This window comes from Maylandia zebra, linkage group LG2, assembly GCF_041146795.1.
Source record: "Maylandia zebra isolate NMK-2024a linkage group LG2, Mzebra_GT3a, whole genome shotgun sequence".
Lineage (NCBI taxonomy): Eukaryota > Metazoa > Chordata > Actinopteri > Cichliformes > Cichlidae > Maylandia > Maylandia zebra.
In genome coordinates this window covers 31,144,184-31,169,897 of record NC_135168.1, presented here as the reverse complement: position 1 = coordinate 31,169,897, position 25,714 = coordinate 31,144,184, and the positions used below count along the sequence as shown (strand labels likewise).

General features: G+C 43.5%; 1 protein-coding gene across 3 annotated transcripts in view; it reads right to left on the bottom strand.

Moving 5' to 3' along the window:
- Positions 1-25,714, bottom strand: part of aff2 (AF4/FMR2 family, member 2) — a 210,005-nt gene that overhangs the window by 42,154 nt on the left and 142,137 nt on the right. For all 3 annotated transcript variants that reach the window (XM_004563274.3, XM_014409891.3, XM_076890802.1), the window contains 5 exons: positions 11,219-11,336; positions 6,075-6,180; positions 5,797-5,947; positions 5,432-5,647; positions 376-580 (listed from right to left, as the gene is read on the bottom strand). In XM_004563274.3, coding sequence (XP_004563331.1) covers positions 376-580; positions 5,432-5,647; positions 5,797-5,947; positions 6,075-6,180; positions 11,219-11,336 — 796 coding nt within the window. The remainder of the gene's footprint in view (positions 1-375; positions 581-5,431; positions 5,648-5,796; positions 5,948-6,074; positions 6,181-11,218; positions 11,337-25,714) is intronic.

Here is a 25,714-nt window from a genome sequence, read left to right as displayed (position 1 = left end):
TATGCCTAATTTCACTGAGTTGCTGCCCAGTGAGCAGTTCAACAGATGTACCTAACAAAGTGTTCATCTTGTGGTGTTTTAATATAAATATGTAGCATTACGTGTATGTATTTAACAAAAACTGATTTCCCTTTTCCATTAATAAGCATACAATAGCTGTATATATTCATATATATTCACACACAGCTGAGACTGGATTACAAACAGGAACCTTTCAGGGAAGGAACCACGAGTCAGTACATTTGTTGTAGAGTTGCATAAAGCGATAAGTATAGGGTACAGTCTGATACATCTGTACTTGGTGTTCAGCCCTATTCCAAATGTCTGCAACCTTCCTGCAGTACACACACACACACACACACATCTAAAACTAACCTGGTTTACACTGACAGCAGGTACTGGCAGTGGGGTTTGCTGTAGCGCTGCTGGTGGAGTGGCTGTGTTAGTGTTTGAGTTGGTAGCACTGCGAGGTTCTTTCCTTGGGGCTGTTTTCCCACCGGGAGGTTTACTACGCGGCCTCGGGGGGTTCTGATGCTCCAGGGAGGGGGGAGGCAACAGGTCCTTCTCCCTCGCTGCAGGGCTAATGGGAGAAACAATAAGAGTTTTCAGTTAACAGTTCTCACTACTGGAACTAGATTCACCCTTGAGCAAGGCAGTGAAGCCCAAGCTACATGATAAACAATAGAAGGTAATGCTTGCCATTGCCATTGCTTGGTCTTGTGACAGCATGAAATAATTGAAAACAGCATGCATTCAGTCAAACTTGGACGTAGGAAGCTTAAAATGGAACGAAGAAAAGGAAGAGGTGATTGAGGGAGAGGAAAATGAAAAACAGGAAAAACAATCAATGTTATTTTTTTTCCTAATTAGGCCAACGTCAAGCTGCGCAGAGTCTGACATGGCTTCTACTCAGTCTCAGCACTGTTCAGCTCAGAGGGAGTGACAGTCTTCAGTGGCCATGTGCCAGACAGCTCAGTGATCCACGGGAACCTCTGTTAGCTCTAAGCTGCAGTGTGAAGCAGGTGGTAAAGTTCCTAACAGTAATTGTAATAGTTTAGTCAATAGCAAGCACTGTATCAGTTATAGAGCCAGTTACACATCAGAATATAGGCTGCTGTGGATTTTTATCTCAAACTGTCGGGCTTATGTTGAAATGATGAAAGTGCACCAGTGTCTTCTTCATGTGCTGCTTTACAGAGACAGCTAAGATGGAAATATCTGGCTCAATTTTATTGATTAAAAGAGATATCACTATAGTCAGATGCACACAAACCCTGCCCTTGTACATTATGGCACAGCCCACATAGTAACAAAGTGTAGTGTAGAATGTGCTCAGCTCGAGTAGGTCAATACGGCTTAAGACAGTTTTTGCTTTTTAGGTAACTGGCTCTCAGAGGAGCTCAAGACATTCACCTGGGAGATGAAAATAAGACTTTTGTAGCTCTAGCTTAAAATTTATATATATACACACACATATATATATATATATATAAAAAAAACCCCACCCAGCACGCCCCTGCGGGCGGTTTATCCTTCAAGCTCGGGTCCTCTACCAGAGGCCTGGGAGCTTGAGGGTCCTGCGCAGTATCTTAGCTGTTCCCAGGACTGTGCTCTTCTGGACAGAGATCTCCGATGTTGTTCCCGGGATCTGCTGGAGCCACTCGCCTAGCTTGGGAGTCACCGCACCTAGTGCTCCGATTACCACGGGGACCACCGTTACCTTCACCCTCCACATCCTCTCGAGCTCTTCTCTGAGCCCTTGGTATTTCTCGAGCTTCTCGTGTTCCTTCTTCCTGATATTGCTGTCATTCGGAACCGCTACATCGATCACTATGGCCGTCTTCTTCTGTTTGTCTACCACCACTATGTCCGGTTGGTTAGCCACCACCATTTTGTCCGTCTGTATCTGGAAGTCCCACAGGATCTTAGCTCGGTCATTCTCCACCACCCTTGGGGGCATCTCCCATTTTGACCTCGGGACTTCCAGGTTATACTCGGCACAGATGTTCCTGTACACTATGCCGGCCACTTGGTTATGGCGTTCCATGTATGCCTTGCCTGCTAGCATCTTGCACCCTGCTGTTATGTGCTGGATTGTCTCTGGGGCATCTTTACACAGCCTGCACCTGGGGTCTTGCCTGGTGTGATAGACCCCAGCCTCTATGGATCTTGTGCTCAGAGCTTGTTCTTGTGCTGCCATGATTAGTGCTTCTGTGCTGTCTTTCAGTCCAGCTTTGTCCAGCCACTGGTAGGATTTCTGGATATCAGCCACCTCCTCTATCTGCCGGTGGTACATACCGTGCAGGGGCCTGTCCTTCCATGATGGTTCCTCGTCTCCCTCCTCTTTCTTGGGTTTCTGCTGCCTGAGGTATTCACTGAGCACTCGGTCAGTTGGGGCCATCTTCCCAATGTATTCTTGGATGTTTGTTGTCTCATCCTGGACTGTGGTGCTGACACTCACCAGTCCCCGGCCCCCTTCCTTCCGCTTAGCGTACAGCCTCAGGGTGCTGGACTTGGGGTGAAACCCTCCATGCATGGTAAGGAGCTTTCTTGTCTTTATGTCAGTGGCTTCTATCTCCTCCTTTGGCCAGCCTATTACCCCAGCAGGGTACCTGATCACGGGCAGGGCGTACGTGTTGATGGCCCGGATCTTGTTCTTACCATTCAGCTGACTCCTCAGGACTTGCCTGACCCTCTGCAGGTACTTGGTGGTTGCAGCTTTTCTAGCGGCCTCTTCATGGTTCCCATTCGCCTGCGGGATTCCCAGGTACTTGTAACTGTCCTCTATGTCTGCAATGTTGCCTTCTGGTAGTTCAATCCCCTCAGTTCTGACTACCTTCCCTCTATTTGTTACCATCCGACTACACTTCTCCAGTCCGAACGACATTCCAATGTCATTGCTGTATAGCCTGGTAGTGTGGATCAGTGAATCGATGTCTCGTTCACTCTTGGCATATAGCTTGATGTCATCCATGTACAGGAGGTGGCTGACAACTGCTCCGTTCTGTAGTCGGTATCCGTAGCCAGTCTTGTTAATGATCTCACTGAGGGGGTTCAGGCCTATGCAGAACAGCAGTGGGGACAGAGCATCTCCTTGGTAGATCCCGCACTTGATGGTAACTTGTGCTATGGGCTTGGAGTTGGCCTCTAGTGTTGTACGCCACATCCCCATTGAGTTCCTGATGAAGGCTCTTAGGGTCCCATTGATCTTGTACAATTCTAGGCATTCCAGTATCCAGCTGTGGGGCATTGAGTCATAGGCCTTCTTGTAATCAATCCAGGCAGTGCACAGGTTGGTCAGTCTGGTCTTGCAGTCTCGGCTGACTGTTCTGTCTACCAGTAGCTGGTGTTTTGCGCCTCTGGTATTCTTGCCAATTCCTTTCTGTGTCCCGCTCATGTATTGACCCATGTGCCTGTTCATCTTAGCCGATATGATGCCTGACAGGAGCTTCCATGTAGTACTGAGGCAGGTTATTGGTCGGTAGTTGGAGGGGACCGGTCCCTTCTTGGGGTCCTTGGGGATCAGGACCGTCCGACCTTCGGTCAGCCATTCCGGGTGTCTCTCGTTAACTAGCAGCTGGTTCATTTGGGCTGCCAGGCGCTCGTGGAGTGCAGTCAGCTTCTTTAGCCAGTAGGCGTGAACCATGTCGGGCCCTGGTGCTGTCCAACTCTTCATACTGGAGACCCTTTCTTGGATATCTGCCACTGTGATGGTTACTGGACCCTGTTCAGGGAGGTCGCTGTGGTCTGCCCTCAGATCCACTAGCCACTGAGCATTGCCGTTGTGGGTTGTGTCCTTCTCCCATATGCCCTTCCAGTATTGCTCCGTCTCCAGCCTTGGTGGTGCTGTTCTCTTATTGTTCCCTTGCCACTGAGAGTACACCTTTGCTGGTTCTGTGGAGAACAGCTGGTTTATTCTCCTGCCTTCTATCTCTCTGGTGTACCTCCTCAAGCGGCTGGCCAAGGCTGTGAGTCTTTGCTTGGCAGTTTCCAAGGCCTCAGGTATGGACAGCTTGCTGTATTTCTTATGCACCTTCTTTGTCGCACCTTTCTGCAACTCCGTTAGTTGGCTAACCTCCCTCCGTGCTACTTTGATCTTGTCCTCTAGCCTCCTTCTCCATGGAGGGTACTGCCCCTTGTGGCTGTTCAACAATATGGCAGCAGTGATCAGTGAGATGCTTGGCTACAAGTTGAACAGCCACAATATATATATATATATATATATATATATATATGTACACTATGACTTCAAAAAATTATATCCATGTCCACTACAGTATATCACAACAGATGTGACAGATGTGAGCATGCCAGCTGAACTCAGTGGTTATATATTATATTACATTATTATATATCTTCTTAATGTCTGTACTGAATATGGTGTGCAATATGACATTGAGTACAATGCTGCTAAAAGTGCTGTTTTGATATGTAGAACCAAGCAGGATAAACAGCTAAATTTCCCTTTGTTTAAACTGGCACAAAAAACTCTTGAAGTTCATAAAAAGGTGAAATACCTCGGTCACTTTATTACTGAGCAAATGAATGATGATGATGACATATACAGACAACGATGTAAGCTCTATGTGCAGGCAAATACTATTGCACGCAAATTCAGCTTTTGTTCACTTCCAGTTAAAGTGGCTTTGTTTAAAGCGTATTGCACACCGCTATATACTGCCCCCTTGTGGTCATCCTACAAACAATGTAGCATGCAGAAGCTGCATGTTGCATATAATGATGCGATGAGAATCCTTTGCAGGATACCTAGAAGTGGTAGTGCCAGTCAGATGTTTGTAGCTGTAGGTGTCTGGACTTTTAAAGCACTTTTAAGAAAGTTAATGTTCAATTTTAGAGAACGACTGGATGGTTCGAGTAACAGTATAATTTTAGCACTTACAGATCCGACAGTGAGTGGTTCCCGTTACTCATCCAGTCTCAGAAAGCACTGGTTAAAGTGTTTGTGTATTTATTGATTTATTTTAAGTAATTGTGTTTTATGTATATTATGGTTTTATATTTTTACAAATGCTTTATATACTTATTTATATACATATATATATTTAATGGTATACCTTGTGTTGTGTGTGTGTGTGTGGGGGGGGGGGGGGGGGGGGAGTTGTGTGTGTGTGTGTTTCTTGTCTTGTTTTTATGGACATGTAGTCTGCCAATAAAGATTTAATTAATTGAAATATATTATATTCAGCCATTAGAGGGACTATATGCTATGGTGAGGATTTTACAGCACTATATTTATCTTATATGAATCTGTCCTGCCAGTGTTACATATCTATTTTGAAGAACTACTTTTCTGTGTCTACAATGAAAAAACGTTGTTAACAACAACAAACAATTACTACTCCAACAAAGCTTCTACTATATTAGAAGTAAAACACAAGCAAACACAATCATCATTTCCTTTATTTCTTACCTGTGCTGGTTTGCTCTGTTCCATGTCTGGTTCTGATTATCCTCCACGCTGTTTGACCTCTCTGTCCGTCTGGGCTGTTTCTTCCCTGTGGTGTTCCTCCTTGGGGTCGTGACCTCGGGCCCCGACAACAGGCCCAGCGACAGCCTCATCTTAGACCTCTGGCCCTCCCCCGAGGCCTTCTGACTCAGCTTGGCCTTTGCCTTCTCTCTGCCCGGGCTGAAGAAAACAAAACACATTTTTTTCATATATAGATGGTTAAGACACATTTTTGCCAGCTGCAACCTACAATTAGTCTTTCATTCAGTCTTTCATTCAGCAGATGCTATTTTGAAGAGCTACTTTAGCAATATTCTAAACAAACCTACCAGAAAGCTGCCCTCGTGTCCTTGTGCTCCACTGTAGGTGCAGCTGGAACAGGCGTACTGCTCGATCCACAGGGCTTAGTTTTGGCAGCCGTACCCACTCCCGGTGCCTCATTGCCTGGGGAGAATGTCTCTGGACCCTGGTTGATGGAGCCTAAGCAGTGGACCATTTGACTAGAATAGGTAATTGTAACCTAACCAAGATATGTTTATCTAGGCTATTTAGCACATCCTGCAGTTCTTCGTGGACAGAATGGCTTTAACCTTCCATGTCTACCAACCTGTGCCATGATGTTCTTGTTGTGGGGGAACCAGGGGTTTGGTCTGAGCTTGGACCTTATTCAACCAGCTGTCCAGCTGCCACTTGTTGGTTGACGGAGGCTCGGGCTAATAGGAGGAAAAAGACAACTTTTTATTTTGTTTGTGCTGTGATTTTTTTACTGCTTTGTCTCTTTACATCAGTTTCTTCCAGTGTGTTTCACGGCACACGCCTATAAACCCAAGCAGCGTCGAGGCATTGAAATAATGCGATAAATATTGTCGTAATTTGTTTTTTCTGCAGATGGAGTTTTATGACTTTCAGAGCACTGACAAGACAGAGTGGGGAGAGTTCATTTAATTTACAGACAGTAAGATTTACAGTAAAGTGAGAAGCTGTGAATCGGGAGAATAGCAGTGAAAGGGTATCTGCCTCTTATAAAATGAAAATAAAATTGGAGAGATTTGTCAGAGCTGAAGATATTCACAGCCTCAGTGTTTGTATTGGTGCGTTGTTGACAGTACTGTGTAAAAATCTCGAGTGACCCCTCATTTCTTTATCTTTATATAAAAGGAGCCTAGCTTTCTATCTTACCACTTTTAAATTAATCTTAAGGAATAATTCTCCAAGTTTTCTGAGAACGGCTTGTTCACTCAGTTCCGTCCTTACACTGGAGAGTCACAGATTTAAGCCCTGTGGGAGTGTCCCCCCCAGAGGGACAATGGACCCCCTATTGATCCTCTACCTAACCACACAACGGCAGAGTCAAACAAAACCAAAGGTGGGGGAGTGTGTTTCATGGTAAACAGAAAGTGTTGTGATGCCAGGAGCATTTCTACTCTCTCCAGCGGCTGCTCGCCACATCTGGAGTTCCTGAGCATTAAGTGCCGCCCTTTCTATCTGCCCCGTGAGTTCAACTCGGTCATCGCCACGGCGGTCTACATCCCACCCCAAGCGGACACAGGTATGGCTTTGTCCCAATTACATGATGTGCTGAGCTCGCTTCAAAACAAGGACCCGGGCGCAGCCCTCATTGTAGCAGGAGACTTTAACAAAGCAAACCTCAGACAAGTCATGCCAAACTTTTACCAGCATGTCTCGTGTCCAACGAGAGGGGATCGAATTTTGGATCACTGCTACACGCCATACAAGCAGGGCTACAAAGCGGTCTCACACCCGGCTTTTGGGAAGTCTGACCACAACGCCATCTTCCTCATCACCCAGTATAAACAAAGCATACGGAGGGAAGATGTGACCACGAGGGAGGTAAAACGGTGGACTGCCCAATCAGAAGCTACGCTACAGGACGCATTCAACGACGTAGACTGGGACATGTTCAGAGCATGCGCAGTCGACATCAACGAGTTTACGGAAGTAGCAGTATGCTTCGTCAATATGCTAGTGGAGGAGATTATCCCCACTGCGAGAGTCACCACATTCCCAAACCAGAAACCGTGGATCGACAGATCGATCCGCACTGCAGTAAACGCCAGGACCGCCCCCTACAACGCGGGTCTCGTCACTGGCGATATGAGCGCCTACAAAGCGGCCTCATACGGCGTGCGGTGAGAGATGCCAAACGCCGGTACCGGGAACGTGTGGAGTCCCACTTCCACCAGGGCGACACACGAAGTATGTGGCACGGACTACGCACCATTACGGACTACAAAGCCAGGGACATTGCGCTGATCAACGCTGACTCTGCATTCACCAACGAGCTGAATCAGTTCTACGCCCGTTTCGAGGTTAGCCAGGCGGCTAATGCTATCTACCGCCTGACTACCGAGGACAGTGACGTCATCAGCGAGAGACCGGTGACCAGCATCGCGGAGCATGACGTCCGAGTGGCTTTGAGGAGAGTGAACACAAGGAAAGCGGCGGGGCCAGATGGCATCACCGGCCATCTGCTGCGCTGCTGTGCTGACCAGCTAGCAGGTGTGTTCACTTACATCTTCAACGAGTCCCTGGCGAAGTCTGTGGTCCCCACATGCTTCAGAAGATCCACCATCATCCCTGTGCCCAAGAACAGCAAACCCTCATCCCTGAACGATTACCGGCCAGTTGCACTGACCTCGGTAGTAATGAAGGTGTTTGAGAGGCTGCTGAAGAACATCATCTCCTCCTCCATCCCAGACACCACAGATCCGCTGCAGTTCGCCTACAGATCCAACAGATCCACCACTCTCAGCCACGTGGACAAGAAACAGGGTAACTATGTGCGAATGCTGTTTGTTGATTACAGTTCAGCGTTTAACACAATAGTGCCCTGCAGACTGTTCACAAAGCTCAGGGATCTGGGACTTAACAGCCGTCTATGTGCATGGGTGTTGGACTTCCTCACTGGCAGAACTCAGGTGGTGAGGGTGGGCAGGTGCTTCTCCAACAGCATCACCATCAACACAGGAGCACCTCAGGGATGTGTCCTCTCGCCACTGCTCTACTCCCTCTACACTTCAGACTGTGTGGCCACCCATGGCTCCAATACCATTGTGAAGTTTGCTGACGACACAGTGGTGTTGGGTGCCATCTCCAACAACGATGAGGCGGCCTACATGGATGAAGTGAAGAATCTGGCATCGTGGTGCCAGGACAATCACCTCCAGCTGAACGTCAGCAAGACCAAGGAGCTGTTGGTGGACTTCAGAAGGAGTCAGCACAGAGACTACAAGCCCATTATCATCAATGGAGCTCCAGTGGAGAGGGTGCAGTCCTTCAAGTATCTTGGTGTCCACATCTCCTCAGACCTGACATGGGCTGCCCACATTCAGGTCCAGACCAAAAAGGCTAGGCAGCGCCTGTATCACCTACGACAACTGAGGAAGTTCAGGGTCTCTCCAAAGATCCTCAGGATTTTCTATACAGGCGCTGTGGAGAGCATCCTCACACAGAACATGACATCGTGGTTTGGGAACAGCTGTGTGAAGGACCAAAAAGCTCTCCAGAGAGTGATCCATACAGCAGAACGCTGCTGCAGGATTGCTCTCCCCCCGCTTCAGGACACCTACACCAGGAGATGCCGGACTAGAGCAGCGCAGATACTGAAGGACCCGTCCCATCCAGGCAACAAACTGTTCCAACTTCTGCAATCTGGTAGAAGGTTCCGCATCTTCCGGGCAAGGACAGAGAGACTCAAGAGGAGCTTCTATCCCCAAGCCATCCGTGCCCTAAACACACACACCCGCCCGCTCACATCATCTATAATTGACTGAGACAGGACTCTCTTCCAGACACTAAACCAAGGCACAATGTACATTTCAATTCCTTTAATTTTAAATATGTTTATATTGTCTATCCTGTAAAATAGTCAGATGTCTATTCATATTAATGTACAGAATTCACCTGCTTGCTGCTACTACTGCACATTCACCCAATGTATATACTATATATATATTTATATATATATAGTATATATAATTTTTTTTTGCACATGTCAAGGAGCGTGTCAGGCTACATTTCACTGTGTGTTATACTTGTATAACTATGCATGTGACAAATAAAGAACCTTGAACAAGCCAAGGTGTGAAGACGGGTGTAGGTCACAATCAGCCAAGATTTCAGGTGAACTCATTGTGAAACCTAGCCTATCATGTGATTTGTGAGGTCGGTTGGCGCTCATATCAACTGACTTTAGGGATGGGTACCGGTGTCCGGTGCCATGATGGCACCGGTTCTGACATAAACGGTAGTAACCAGACCGAAAAGCAGCGCACATTTCGGTGCTTTATTTCGGTGCTTTTTTTTCCTGAGCTGTGATACACTTTAGATTCTAGCCAATCATTTTACGTTTCCGAGGATAGTAGGCGGGGCCAGGTACGTACGTACGTTCTGTTAAAGCAGAGCTACAGATTAAAAATGCCCAAGGCAAAGCGGTTAAAAGTCTGGCTGTACTTCATAGCAAAAGATGCAAACTCAGCAGCCTGCAACAAGTGCTTTAAGCTGATACTGTGATACTGTCAAAGGAGGTAACACCTCAAATCCGATGAAACACCTGGCGACGCATAGCGTTTTTTTTAAAAGCCCAGAAATGCGCCGTATTTGATAGCTTGCTGCGAGACCTCACACCAAGCACGTCTACTGCGGGTGGGTTGCCTGTTATGCAACATCCCCCAAAAACACTAAGAGGAGAGTCCTGGCCCCTAGCCCTGCCAGTGTAGCAGAAATGATGACGGATGATGATGGCAGCAGCAGCCATTCTTCTCTGCGTGAGTAGGCTAACCACGTTATTACATTAATGCATGTAAGGTGAACTAGCAAACATCATCATAGCTACATGCTGCTGTCTTCTTGTTTGATGGCAGATACTCCCTTCACCCTGGCTAAAAAGGCTAAAATGACCAAAGAAAAAGTGGAAAACATTTAAACATGAGAGGTTTAGGACAAAGTTTGTGTTTTTTCCATTGTTTAAGCACTGCTTCCAGCCAAGAGTGATACCATATATGCCCCATAGCTGCAGAAAAGGCTAACATTGTTATATTTTTACAAAAAACAGCTGAACATGAGAGGTTTTTGGACCAATTTTGTGTTCTCCATTCTTTAAGCACCGGTTTGAGCACCGTTTGAGCACCGGCACCGTTTCAAAAGTACCGATTTGGCACCGGTATCGGATAAAACCTAAACGATACCCATCCCTAACTGACTTACAGACTTTTTTAACCTATTAGAACTACAAACTCTGCTTTTGCCTTAGGTACTGTATTTCCATTTATTTTTGCATGTTTCAATAAATCCCAGGACCATTCCTAGAAAAATCTAAAGAATCGAAGGGTGGCTCAAGACTTTAACACATTACTGCATGTGATACAGAAAAAAACTGGCTAAATGAGATCTAACAGCTGAGAAAAAGGATCACCTTTCATGACTCTTCATTTATTTTACAATACATTAAACATAAGGGAATATAATATTTACTTATTTGTATTTAACCATTTTAACAATGGTTAGCATTTTCTCCCAATAAATTGTGTGTTTACCCAGTTGGTACCCACTGTGTGCACACAGTTACCAGGAAATCTGCATAAATACACACAAGCACACACACACACACATACACACACACACACATACACACACACAAGCACACACACACACACACACACACACACACACACACACACACACACACACACACACACACACACACACACACAGATCGAGTTGTCATCCTACCTCTGGAGTGTTTGTGCGGGAGGCCTGATTATACTCGCTGTCACTGGAGCTGCTCTCAGACTCGTCGGTGTCAGACTCTGAGCTGCTTTCTGATTCACTGCTGCTCCCTGATGCACCACTAAAAAAGAAAGACAGACAGAATGGGGGGTAGATGGGGTGTGTGTGTGTGTGGGGGATCAACATGTCACAATGGAACAAAACAAAATCAGTTTCACTGGATGCTGAGAAAGCACAGCGACGGACACTGTCACCGCTAATGAGGTTACACCAAAAAGTTTCAGCACAAAGTTTCACACTTTGCGGGATGACACGGATGTCCACTCGCTGCTTTGCTTTTTGCTTTTGTTATGACTGTCAGCACTGCCTGTCAGAAACAAAGGTTTACACTTTCAGAACATTAGATGGTCTTTATCCAGATGATACTTAATCTTCAATCATCCATAAATTTAGGACAGGAAATGATCTTTTTAAAGAATCATGGCTTAAACATCTGCATGTCCTCTTCCTTTCTCTCTAAACAACATGACATCCACTATAAAAGACTTTAAAATTCTGGCATGACCTCTCATTCGCCAGCTCAAGTCAATTATGTCTTTTATTGATTTCAAATGTTGCACAGCCAAGAGGACTCTATCACCAAAGTCACCTCTCTGCTGGCTTGAACTCAAATCTTTTTGTCTGTTTAAATCCAACTTTCAAACTCAGGAAGTAAATTGCCCTTAAGTGGACATGAATTTGAACAAGCACATTAAAAACGCATCAGAAGTGCCCTTCTTATATAAATATACTTTAATTTATGCACGACATGTGTGGGTGCAAACATCCTTTGTTCACTGCTACTGGATGAAGCCCTACAGTGTTTACTGACTCATCCTGCCACTTAGTCTCAATCAGTGTCAGGGCTGTTTAAAGTACCTGCTGGGTCGTGACTTTCACTCTTGCTTGTACTGCTTCTCTGGCTTTAGTGTCAAGACTGTAGCTCTCTATCAGTCTGGTTCGAATGAGATGAGCCAACGTGTTTGTTGCGTTAAAGCGATGAGCGGGGTTCTAGATGACTATTATTTATATTTTGAATATGTGCGATGTTCATGTAAAATAAAGAGGAAGAAAAATGCATTTTACCTCGAAAAGCAAATGGTTTGTTTATTAGTCTAACAGGGGTGTTCTGTTGGATGTTTTTATTTTATTTTATATTATTTATTGGCATTTTGCTTTTTTTGGATAGAGACAGCAAAGAGGGGAGAGAGAGGGGGAAGACATGTAGCAAAGGCCTGTGGGTTAGACCAGCGGTCCCCAACCATTTTTGCACCACGGACCTGTTTATGCCCGACAATATTTTCACGGACCGGACTTTAAGGTGTCGCGGAAAAATACAACAAAATAAAACTAGTACCGGTACTGAAAAATAGAAGAGTTATTCATAACACACATGAAAAGACCCAGGAAAACAGAGTTAACGATAAAAACGATAACAAAATAACGCTGAACACCGATAAAAACCCTGAAAACCATACATTTCACACCTGAGCCTCAACTCTCGCAGCCCGGTACCAAATGACTCACGGACCGGTACCGGTCCGATGCCCGGGGGTTGGGGACCGCTGGGTTAGACTATAACCCGGACCGCTGCTCTCTGGCCTCGTGGGATGTGAGCTTAATCAGCACCCAACAACGGTTCTCATTTAAATAAAAGCAGAGGTAGTTGACTTTCCATGTTTCGATTGCCTGGATAGCCATTTAATTCATCAATCAGTGGTATTCTTACCTCAGGTTTGAGAAAAGTTTGACTTTGAGGGTCTTGTCCCAAAATCCCTGATGCTAAAGCAGCGGCCCCCCAACCTTTTTTGCGCCACAGACCGGTTTATGTCCGACAATATTTTCACACACCGACCTTTAAGGTGTTGCGGATAAATACAACAAAATAAAACCAGTACTGGTACCAAAAAAAAGATTTATTCATAACACACGGGAAAAGACCCAGGGAAACCGAGTTAACGATAAAAACCAATAAAACCCATAAAGTTCACACCCGAGCCTCAAGTCCTGTGGCCCAAACGACCACGGTCCGTGCCGTGGGGCTTGGGGACATCTACTCCAAATGATGGCTATGATAACTTACCAGCAGTTTTGGCGGGAAATTTGAATGATTTACATTTTATCCCTTTTTCCAGTTTATATTTGCCTTTGTGTGTGTATGTATGCAACATTCAAATAATCTGCAATATCGTTACATTATCAGTGTTTTATTACAAATTCTGGGCTTGCCTCCATTTTTAAAATGAATAAATAAATCTCCGTGTCACCACAACCCCTACCCAAGTACAACGTATGACAATTTAATTTCATCGCTTTATACTCAAAATGAAGAAAAAGACACAAAAGAAGGTGTAAATATCAACACCTTCTTTTGTGTCCAGATCGCCCAATCTATCTTCCTCAGCCTCCTATTGGAATCCCGGACGAGCCCCCAATTGTAAATATCAACACTTCACCGAGTTCTTTGGATTTCTCAGAGGCATCCGATGGAAGACAAAACACTGCTCAGTAGACCATTTAACACTTTATTACTTCTAAAAGGGGGATGCGTCCTGCATGACACGCTGCCGTGGATCTCAAAATGGTGGTGTGCCCCTAACAGTTTTATTATAGAAGTTCTCTCATTCTAGTCTAAACAACACTGTCTCAGTAACTTTCCACTAGAGATGATCCCATTCATTCAATGGTCATTCAGTTTTTAACCAATGTGTTTCATTCTTTAATCAAGGGTGTCAAATTAAATCACACTAAGAGCCACAGAAGGAAATAAGAATCACATAAAGAGACATACATATACAGATTATTGACACACTTTAATTTAATTGAACATATATGTCCAATATAGCTACTTTTACATACAATTTATTGTCCTCAGCGTCTCCATAGGGAATTCACAGCTACCTGGTTCAAACACCTGATGTCAGCTAATGATCGTATGTGGCATTTAATAAAAACTCATATATCCTGATGGAACTGGGGAGAAATGAGTGTGAGGTAAAGTAGTTTTTGTGTAAGACAGAATCTTTTCTCAGGCTCCGTCATTATTGGTGGATTAATAGATGGTGTCGTTGAACGTTCTTTCTCCCTGCTATCCCTGTTTAGCCCAAACATGGGAACAAAACACAAATCTTCACAACTTTCAAGACCAAACTATTTGTCCACCTCTCATTTGTGTCATCAGGGAGGAGTTAACAAGACCTGGATGAACTATGATCTCAGCCTATCATCAGAGTAACTGGAAAACTGAGCTCAGGAAGCGGCTCTGAGATCCTTCAGGACGTTTAAACTAATCCCTGTTTTCTCTTCACTTCAAAAACATTTCACACACTTTTTTGAACAAAAGATAATAATCAGAGGAGTCGACTGCTTTATGACTGATTTGCTAAAAAATTACGCACCTATCAGTGGGTAAAAAAAAGCCTAGCTACTAATCAATGCATAAACACAGCATTTTGAACCTGTCTCATCTTCTCTGGTGCTTCGGCTGGCCTTGTGTTCATCCATCCTTCCACAGAGCTTTAAATGGCCTCCTGGAGGCAACACGCCCGCTCGTCCCAACTTAAGAATACACACAAATACACTCGTGCGCGCACACAGTTTTTTTGCAATTATGTGTAGTTCCCTTTGTGTATGTGAGAGTGTGCACGTAATTTCAGTTCAAGGCTGCCATCACAGCAGGCACCAATCTGTGTGAGCAGTCAAGCAGCAAATCCATCAACTGTTCCTCGGGCAACACACACACACACACACACAGTGACAGAGACTGTATGAATGCAGTCTCTGTCCTGTTTTTCTTCTATCATTACTCATCTATTCTCTGTCTTCCCTCTCTTTCAGTTTCAATTAAATTAAATTAACAAATAGCAAACCGGTTGAAACAATATTGGCAAAGCACTGTGTTAAACCCTCGTATACATGTTTGTGTGCGCCCCTATGCATACCCTACATCGTGCAGTCTCTGCCAGTTGTGTGTTTGGAAGACATACGAAGGCACCCTCGGAAAGTATTTTTAAGAAACGCAGGAAAGCTTCATGTATGTGTGTTGGTTTTCTTTGCCTGGCTGGTGAATCAGCATCACAGTAACACAGGAAATGAGTCAGTGATATGATTCCCAATTATTTCTCTCTCTCTTTTTTTCCTGTAACAGGGGACTTTGATTTTCTTCATGTGCTGTGATGGTTATGTATATACTGCTTAATGTCAGTGCTGCTTAAATGTCATTAGGTAACCTTTCCTATGCCTGGGGGAAATTTATTGATGAGGCCAAATGCATCCAGATGAGAAGCGGATGTATTAATTCATCTTCTGTTAACCCCTGGGAGGCGCCATGATACACTACAAACAAACTGACATGCTGACGCCCTAAAGCTGATATAGTGAATATATGTCATCTGAACACATCGAGCAGAACGAGGGAAACTTCATTCAAGAATTCTGAGTCATAGTTCTGATTATTTAACAGATTTAAGTAAAATATTAATGCAACTTTTATTTTTTTATTTTTACTTGATTCTTGAGGAAGGCAGGACAAAGACGATATCCAGTTCATGACAACAATGAGAAGGGCTACTCAACATGATAACTGAGTCAGCGCTGGCTGATCGGTGTCTCGGCACAGGCGAGTGGACCGGATTGAGTCTGCTAGGCCTTACCCGCTACTTTGATATACAGCGCCCCCTTGTTTATCGCGAGAGTTATGTTCTAAAAATAATCCACGGTAGGTGAAATCAGTAGTCAGCTTTATTTTTTACAATGATTATAATTATATTAATGTTTCCAGACTACAGTTGTAGTGCTTTTCCCCACTAATTTATTTTTCATATTTGCAGTACCTATGAAAAATAACTTCTGTTTCTAGTTTCTTAATACTGCTTTTTACTGTTCACTGTCAATCTGATTAAAACAAATAATGGATTATATCCTCAGACAATGATCTTTTAAACACTTGTTGCTCCTTCAGTTCTCTTTAGTCAGAATCTGAGATGTTATACAGCTTGGCCCAATATCACTGTTTAAAGTCTAGTATGTGTTTATGTTGGAGTGGTGAGTGTTGTGTCCGTCAGATACCTGATAAGGAAATGGGAGGCAATGTGACGAATGTTGTGAACATTAACTGAGAAACTGCATTTCTGGATTGTTTCAGCATGAAACTGAAAACAAGGACTGTCAGGTTTTTTAGTGATGATCCTGCTTATGCTCAGATTAATGAAGAAATGAGTTGAGATGCCAGACAGATGGTAACAGCAGACATAACCTGGACTTCAGTCTAAGCCGACGTTTTTATGTCCCTTACTGCCTTTAAAGATCTTTTGATGTGTAACCAAAGAGAACCAAGTGTGTTTGAGTCAGCAGCAGATCTCTCTTGCAGAGGAGGCTCATTAATATTATTGATTCAAGTCCAAAAGACCCAGACTGTGGCGCGACTACAGTATGCCACTCTTTCTTTTCCATCTAACAAATGAATAACTTTTGGACAAATGAGGCTTAAATCAGTGCTACAAGAGGACGTTACCTGATGCATCTCTTCAAGAGAATTATTAAGTAGTTATCATTTAGTTTACATAAAGGTCCAAAAGCAAACTGATTGTCCACTACTGTGCAAAAAGATCTGGCAAAGTTCAAAGTTCACCCCCAAATATCCCAAAATATGACACTGGACTTGACGTGACCCTGATGGCAGGCAGAAGTCTTTTGGTCAGCAGTTTTTTCTTAAGCCGGATTACAATCTGCTTCTGTTGTTGCTCCAGGAAAAACTGGAGCTTGCTTTCATATAAAGCACCGTCTTATTTATAATGAGTGTCTACTTTCTAACTCTCCTCGGTGGGCAGCTAGCCCACAGTGCCGATAAGACATCTGGCAAGAAATCAAGGTGAGAACAAACATCAGCTGAGCATCTGCTGCATCGAAGTAGGCTGCACTTGTTTGTCATTAGTGCTGGAAAGACTTGTACGAGTGCCGGGCTCCCTCTGCAGAACTGTTTAAGTGGACCTGGGTGATGTTAGTTTTTTAAATTATTCATTGTGTTGCTATCAGACGTTTGCAACATAAAATGTCTTTTTTCACACCACAATAGAAACATTATGGGCAAACGGTGCAAAGGGCATTTAATGCATCCGATGGGAGGCTTTTTTGTTTCAGCTCGTCATTCGTCAAAAGACAAAAACTGCCCGACACGAGTTTACGTTTCCCGCTCTGATGTGTTTCGTTTTTGTTTAAAGAGCGCCGAGTGAAGTTAAAGGAGGAGGGTGAGCGTCTTTTACTCTCAATGGGATTTTCAGTTGAGTGCTCTCTAGCCTATTTTATTCTGGCAACATAAACAGTATGTGTTGAAGGAAGGAGATGAAAGGAGATGAGTATGCGTGTGAAAGCATTACATCTGGCTTGCTTTCCTCCTCTTTCCTCAGGAATCAGCCATCAAGCCGTCAGAAATAAATTAATGCCGCCGTTGTTGCCAAATTAAAATGCGGCGCCAGCTGGTGCAGACTGACGGAGCAGCTTTTAAGTGGACGTCTCGTGTACATGCCTCAGATGTTTAGCTCAAGTTAAGACATACAAACTTCATCTAGGAGTGCATTAGTGTGTCTGAGCCGATGACTTGATGGACACTGAGTTACTAGTTTTTCCAAACACATTCCCCTTGTTGTCAGTTAGAAACGGTGAAACATATGTCACTTATCTCTGAGTGAGCTTGAGATATTAGCTCTTATTTCATTATTAAATCCCTATTGTTGATATCCTGTCTCCCATAATATCTTATATTACCTCGTTCATGTATTTATAATCACTCAGCTCAGTCTGTGTTATAAGGCTGTATATAAAGAAAGTGACAGGACATATGTTTCCTGTATACAAACTACCCGAAAGACAATTTCCTCTTCAGTGCTTCCAATTAGTGTTTCTGTCCTTGTTTATGTCGTAAGCATCAAACCTGTTTGCTTATTTAGGACAAAGAGGCTTCGCTCTGGGTTTTTTCCTGTGTATTCCTGTGTCAACGTTGCATAAGTAACACAGATAAGACTTACAAAATAGCCTGTGTCAGATCTTCAGGCTCCAGCAGAAGCTTCAGTGTCTGTTTATTTGTGTGATAAAATCACAGGCACAACAGGGGAAATGAAAGCCTTACAGCCTTGACAAAGTGATCCGTTGGTTTGATATGTCCAGTGGGCCTCACAAGATCCACACGACACCCACATATTTAAAGGCTGCAGCCTTTTAAATAGTGACTCAACAAAGTATTCGTGGTTGGAACTATCAACAGGGTCAAGGGGGAGAGCTCGGTAGAAGTAATTCCTGGTTTTTGGAGGTTTTGTTTTCTTCATCATACCAGTGAGACGTGTGGAAAATGTGTGTGTGGGTCACAGTCCTGTGCTACAGCAAGCTGCAACGCTGCACATAATGCTGGTCCTTCAGCAGAGTCGGGAGGTAACAAAGTAACTGTACTGAAGTAGAGCTTTCAGTTCTGTACTTTACCTGAGTAGTTTTTTTACTTTTACTCCCTGAATGTTCAAACAAATGTCTGTACTTTGTACTCCTTACATTTTCAAAACAGGCTCGTTACTTTTGGTTTAACGCTTTGAGGGGTTTTTATTTCACATCACGGCGGGTTTCAAACATCAAAGTGATTTGAGCCCAAACTGAAACACATGAAATGCATTTATTACCAGGAGATGTGGCACAAAAAGACATGAAAGATGCAAAAAACGAACAAACCCCAAAACCCTGTGTGGCATAGTTGAAGGGGTTAAATTGGGTGTTTTTATTTATTAATTTCTTGGCACAACACCCGAAAAACTGCAGGTGTCTGTAAGTTGCGGTACTTCAGCCTCTATCCATACAGAAGACGAGCGAGCAGAAAGAGAGTTACATTTTTTTAAGTGTCAGGTGATTTCAAATGTAACCTTTCTATCAGTTCAACAAACAACTGAAGGTCCAGCTGCTGTATTTCACAGAAAAGGAAGAGAGCTGACTTCACTCAGAGATGGAGAAAGATAAGAAAGGCAGGAGAGGAAGAACAGAGGGTAGATTTAATAGTAAGGACGCTGTTTGATGAACTGGAAATGTAAAGTACATGTGGCATTATGGGTTTTTTTCATATTGTGAAATGTGCTACAAACCAAACTGAGGTTGTTATTTAAGGTTGCATGAAAATCCTCTGCAGTTCAGTGCAGGACAAACAGGTTAGTTTGCTGCACTGTGATGGATTTAAAGTAAAGAACAGTGTGACTGGTGCACAGCGGCCGTGGTTTCATGGGCAGAGTTTGGTTACATCGAGGGGAGCAGAGATTCATATGATTTTAAGCTGAGGATGCTGAGATCCACTGACCGAATTCTACCTTCATACCAACTTCATACTGTCTAATACAAAGCCAGCATAGACCGTGTAGTGTCAGTGTCGAGGATGAAAATCAGCTCATGAAACTTCTGTTAAAATCAGGTAAATCCACAAAGAGCAGTAAACCTCAGAGCAGCAGCAGGTCAGCTGATCACAGCCTGAGCTATAAAAATCTGCTGGAGCTCTGAACAGAAATGATCATGAGCTGTGATTCTTTCCCACACAATGAGCCACTACTACTGATTTCTAGGATTCCTCCACCTGCTGAATCTACTTGAACCTCTTCCCTACACATGTTTTCTATTTCGAGGCAAAGTCACCCTCAGAAAATAAACATGTTTTTTTCCTTCTTTTTCTCTTTCCTGATTCCAGCTGAGTAACTTTATTATTCCCATCTACTAATTTTATTTTATTGTTAAATGAATGCAGCACAAGGTTCAGCCTGCTTTGCATAAAAATAGGTGATAGAAAATCAGCTACTTTTACTTTTTTACTCTGAGTACATTTCAGAGCCGGTACTTTTTCACTTTTACTGGAGTAAAGAAGTTGAATGAGTACTTCAACTTTTACTGGAGTATTTTTAACACTAGTATCTGTATTTCTACTCAAGTACAGAATATCTGTCTTTTAGTGTCATGATGCCTCATTGTTTGTGGGTCCAGCTTGACCACAAAAACACAGCAGTGGTTACAGAGTGTGTTTACACAGCCACACACATCTGGTAGTCTGAGTGCATGAGGAGGTGTGTACACTGTGAAAGGGCCTTTTTAAAAAACTTAAGTCATTGTCTCCTCCTAAACTTGAACTATACTGTTTTTTAGCTAAATCTGACTAGACATGTATGATTGTTATTATAGTTCAACCTCAGGTTTTGTTTAATTGCTTTATGACTCATCATGATTTGAAGCAGCCCCTTTCAAAAACAAGCTTAAGATTACTTTTGCATTCAGGTTGATTTGTGCTTAAATTAAGAATACTTTAGTTAAAATAGTGACATGTTCTCACTCCCAAAGCGTAACATTTTACACCAGGTGACAAAACGTCAGTATATTACGCTTCCGGGCACCCAGCACGTCCCTATATTACCAGATCGGAAAATGAGGAAACATGAGTTTGGAATAAATCTACACATGTACGTTCGTTTTACTTAATTTGCTTTGGAAAACACTATCTCACGTCATTAGAGTGCTGGTTAAGGTTAGGGATAAGGTTACAGGGTTAAGGATACATGGCTGGAACGTGTATGACCGCAGGAGCATCATTTTTGCTGGATTTCATCCACAACCCAGCACGTAGCATATGAATGCTGAAGGTCACCTTTCGCGTTCCTCAGGAACGCCTCCGGACGTGGCAAATCGTCACTATATTGTTGTGAGAACAGGCTGAAAGTCTATATCTATATCAAACTCTGCACGCTGTCTGTAATGCCCCTCCCTGACCCTGGTTCAGCTGAAATTTTCTTCCTGACAAAAAGGGAGTTCTTCCTTCCCACTATCACTAATTCCTGGGGTTTTCTCTATTATTGTATCAATATAAAGCAGCTGGAGGCAACTGTTGTTTGATTCTGTGCTTTAACTGAATAGATGTGCGGTCCTATGGAAAACAAAGTCGACCCTTACAGCTTCCATAGAAGTTAAGACTAGGGATGGGTATCGTTTAGGTTTTATCCGATACCGGTGCCAAACCGGTACTTTTGAAACGGTGCCGGTGCTTAAACGGTGCTCGAACCGGTGCTTAAAGAATGGAGAACACAAAATTGGTCCAAAAACCTCTCATGTTCAGCTGTTTTTTTGTAAAAGGATAACAATGTTAGCCTTTTCTGCAGCTATAGGACATATATGGCATCACTCTTGGCTGGAAGCAGTGCTTAAACAATGGAAAAAACACAAACTTTGTCCAAAAACCTCTCATGTTTAACTGTTTTCCACTTTTTCTTTGGTCATTTTAGCCTTTTTGGCCAGGGTGAAGGGAGTATCTGCCATCAAACAAGAAGACAGCCGCATGTAGCTATGATGATGTTTGCTAGTTCACCTTACATGCATTAATGTAATAACGTGGTTAGCCTACTCAACGTAAATTACACACGAACAACATTAAGCTACTCACGCAGAGAAGAACGGCTGCTGCTGCCATCATCATCCTCATCATTTCTGCTACACTGGCAGGGCTAGGGGCCAGGACTCTCTTCTTCGGGTTTTTGGGGGATGTTGCTCCCGGTCCGATAACAGGCAACCCACCCGCAGTAGATGTGCTCGGTGTGAGGTCTCGCAGCAAGCTATCAAATACGGCGCATTTCTGGGCTTTTAAAAAAAACGCTATGCGTCGCCAGGTGTTTCATTGGATTCGAGGTGTTACCTCTTTTGACAGTATCACAGTATCAGCTTAAAGCACTTGTTGCTGCTGAGTTTGCATCTTTTGCTGTGAAGTAAAGCCAGACTTTTGACCGCTTTGCCTTGGGCATTTTTAATCTGTAGCTCTGCTCTAAAAGAACGTACGTACCTGGACCCGCCTACTATCCTCGGAAACATAAAATGATTGGCTAGAATCTAAAGTGTATCACAGCTCAGGAAAAAAAAAGCAACAAAATAAAGCACCGAAATGTGCGCTGCTTTTCGGTCTGGTTACTACCGTTTATGTCGGAACCGGTGCCATCATGGCACCAGATACCGGTACCCATCCCTAGTTAAGACGGTAACAAGGTAATACCTTTGGAAACGGTAAAGGTGCACTTAGTTTTTCACATGACTGCACAAAGCCCTGTAAAAACTATAGTTAATCCTGTATATGGTTAAGTTATACTTTCATCGTATATAGTGATATTTACATCAGATTTTCAGAAAGGTTTTGTTTTCTGGTCTTTCTCCAGGGTCCATCAGCTTTACACTGTACTGTTCACTCTGGACTTGGTCACCATTAATTAACCAGCAGGTATTAAACGCAAGGAGGACAATCAAGAGACAATAGACAGCTGCTGATATTGTTTTTTCATGTTCCATTTGCCTTTGCTGTTAAACTGAATTGATCAGGCTCTTTAGACAAGAGAGCGCATGGCTTTGAGCCAGACAGGCCACCGCTCAGATAAACTGCTGCCAGCGGAGACACGACACAACAGAGGCTGCAGGAAAAGTGATCATGCTGAACAGGTAACTACAGGTTCTTCAAATAACCGGAGAAGGGAGTGAAAATATGCACAATTACAACAGCATTATGGGACTGTGAAGTGAAGATGTGGAGGCCATCTGGGCTCAGTTCATCTGTCATCTTATCATCTGCCTTCAGCTCGCTGGTTCTGCCCTTCACTTGGCAGAGCTTCCTGCCGCACAGCTGGCTTTATAATCTCTCTCCATCTCCCTCTCAATCACGCGTGTGTGCACGCTCCAGCATGTGTGCTTGTTTACCTAACGCATGTCTTTGTAGGATAGAAAGTGAAAATTTGACATGATTTATGAAATTGTTGCTGTTACTTTGTTGTGGGACACCAGTGTACACATCTATCAATAATTACTGGAAATACAAATTCCTTGTTGGTAAGAAGATTATTAGTCGGGTGAGTAAATCAATAAATTCTAACAATATAACTCAACCAAAGAAAATCAGATACAGCATTTATTAAGCATTTACTAAGCACGGCTGCATGAAAACTAAAATCTGCAGAAGAAAACCTTTTGTTTTCACCTTCACGTTGCTTCTCTCGGCCTCCAGGATTCAGCGATACGTGCATGTGCATCTGTGTATTTGTGGCTTGTGTGAGAGTGTGTTTGCCCCGGGCGCTACTGTGGGGAAGGCTATAATAGGTTTCCATTTCTACATATGTAGCATAATGTTCCCTGGCAGCAGCAGGGGTGACACTGTTTGAAAAGGTGTTTTTACATTTGAACTTGCGCCAAGCTGCATGATACTGCTTAACCTGTCTGTTTAACTTGCCAACATGATTGCATTATTTATCACCAACGTCAGTGCGTTCACGTCTGGTTACATTACAACAGAAATGAAACACGACTACTTAAAGTACAGTTAAGGTAATCACGTAGATATCTTAGTTCAACAGGTGTGTCTAACAAAGTGGCTGGTGAGTGTATAACCTGTCACATCAGTCGAGGTATTTCTTTACTCCCACTAACTTCAGTCACTAGTCTTAACTTTGAGATGATCTATTTCAGCACACAAATTAATATATGAGCATGTGACTGTGCAAGTGGTTTTACAGCCTTTTTAATAACCTCTTCTGTGTGTTTCATTTGATATATCACAATAAGCACTAAGTCTTTCTTTTAAACTCAGCTAATGCTGCTTTATGTAAATTTTTTAAAGTAATGTTTCACTGAAAGTGCCACGGTTAATTGGCCCTGTAGCTGAACGTCTTATTATGTTAAATACTCCTAAATTATCTGGGTGCTGGATTCTCTTTTACTACAATTAACTGAAACATATACTTGAGTTGTAGCTACATAAGCATCCACATATGTATTATACATATAGTTGTAGGCTTTGTAACAAATCAAACTTGATTATAATGATATTATGAGTTATGATAGTGTATAGACCTCTGCCTCCCTAGAGGCCGGCCTGCTGGTGAGCAACATGGTGGCTGTGTTCAAGCATCGCCACGATGACAAACAGCGAGCGATGCAGCGTCTGTGTTAATATATCTGCAGGACACCCTTAATGAGCTCGTTCGACTGACGAGCTCTACAATGTTTTCAGGGGACTTATTAACAGCTCGGCGACCGGCTAGAGTGTAACAACTCTCGCCCTACGTGTCACAAGTTCCTACATCTTCGTCACGGTCTCAGTGTTGTACTTCCTGTTTTATTTTGACAGCGTCTCGTCCTGTGTTCAGTGTGTTCAGTTTTCCTATCCCTGTCTCGACACGTCTAATTCATTCCTGCTGCGTTCCCCATGTGTTACCATGTCTGTCCTCATGTGTATATATTGTGTCAGTTTCCCGTTGTCCCATGTTGATGTTGTTAACCTTCCCATGTGTCTGCATGTCTCAAGTGTTCAGGTGTTTCGTTTGGATTCTTCTCTCATTTGGTTAATATTTCCCATAATTATTTCTTGCTCACATCATTCGTTTTTAAGCGGTCCTACATTTACATAAATATACCGCCCGTGGTTAACGTCTGTCCCCATCCTGACTTTCTATATAATCTGAACACCTTTAGAATACAACAAGTGAAAGAAAAGCTGCTATTCGAGAAATAAGGTCTCATTAAATAATAATAACTTTCCCATGAACTAAAAGTAGGTTCTTCTTCTGTGTCAAAGCATTCTGCTAAACTTCCTGACCCGACAGCCTGAACGAGCAGCCTGTTTTCATTACTGCTCATGCAAGCACATCCATCATTATTGAGCTTTACTATATCAGCATATTGATTTGCCCGTGTCTGAATGGTTTCGAGTTATTGCTGTCCCCAGTTATGAATACAGAGGACCTGTACATCAAAGAGCTCTCAGTAAAACCCATTCAACACCATTCACACCGCTAACTAAAATAACACTAGGACTACCCACCCAGAACTACTCGAACGCTATTACTATTAAAATAATCACAAAAAAAAAGACCAGTTCATATCACTGGAGGCGATTTTCCTCACCAGTGTGATGAAAGATGTGAACGGGATATAACGCACAAAACAGAAGCAGCTAGCAGAGATTGTGAAGATTACAGAGAAGTAATAAAAGAATGATACAGTCTAATATACACTGTGGTGGGATGTTTAAGGTGGGTGGTTGTGTGTGTGGCACAATAACGATTGGTATGTGGGTAACGCTGTTAGAGCAAGGACTAAAAAAATATGCGTGTCTGTATGGATGGTGTGAGGAGTGTGGGTGAGACAGCGAGTGTTGCTTTCCACGGGGGGATATAGCCAGTGGATCGCTCACAGCATCTCTAGTCCCAGCATCCCCACAGATATCTGTGTGTGTGTGTGTGTGTGTGTGTGTGTGTGTGTGTGTGTGTGTGTGTGTGTGTGTGTGTGTGTGTGTGAGAGAGAGAGAGACAGACAGCAAAGCAAAAGAGAAAGAGAGTGTGTGTCTGTGTGTGCCCCAGGCCATGTGTTACTCTGCTACCGCTAATGAGCCCATTCACTCTGCAGCCCAATCTACTGAACACCACACACACACAC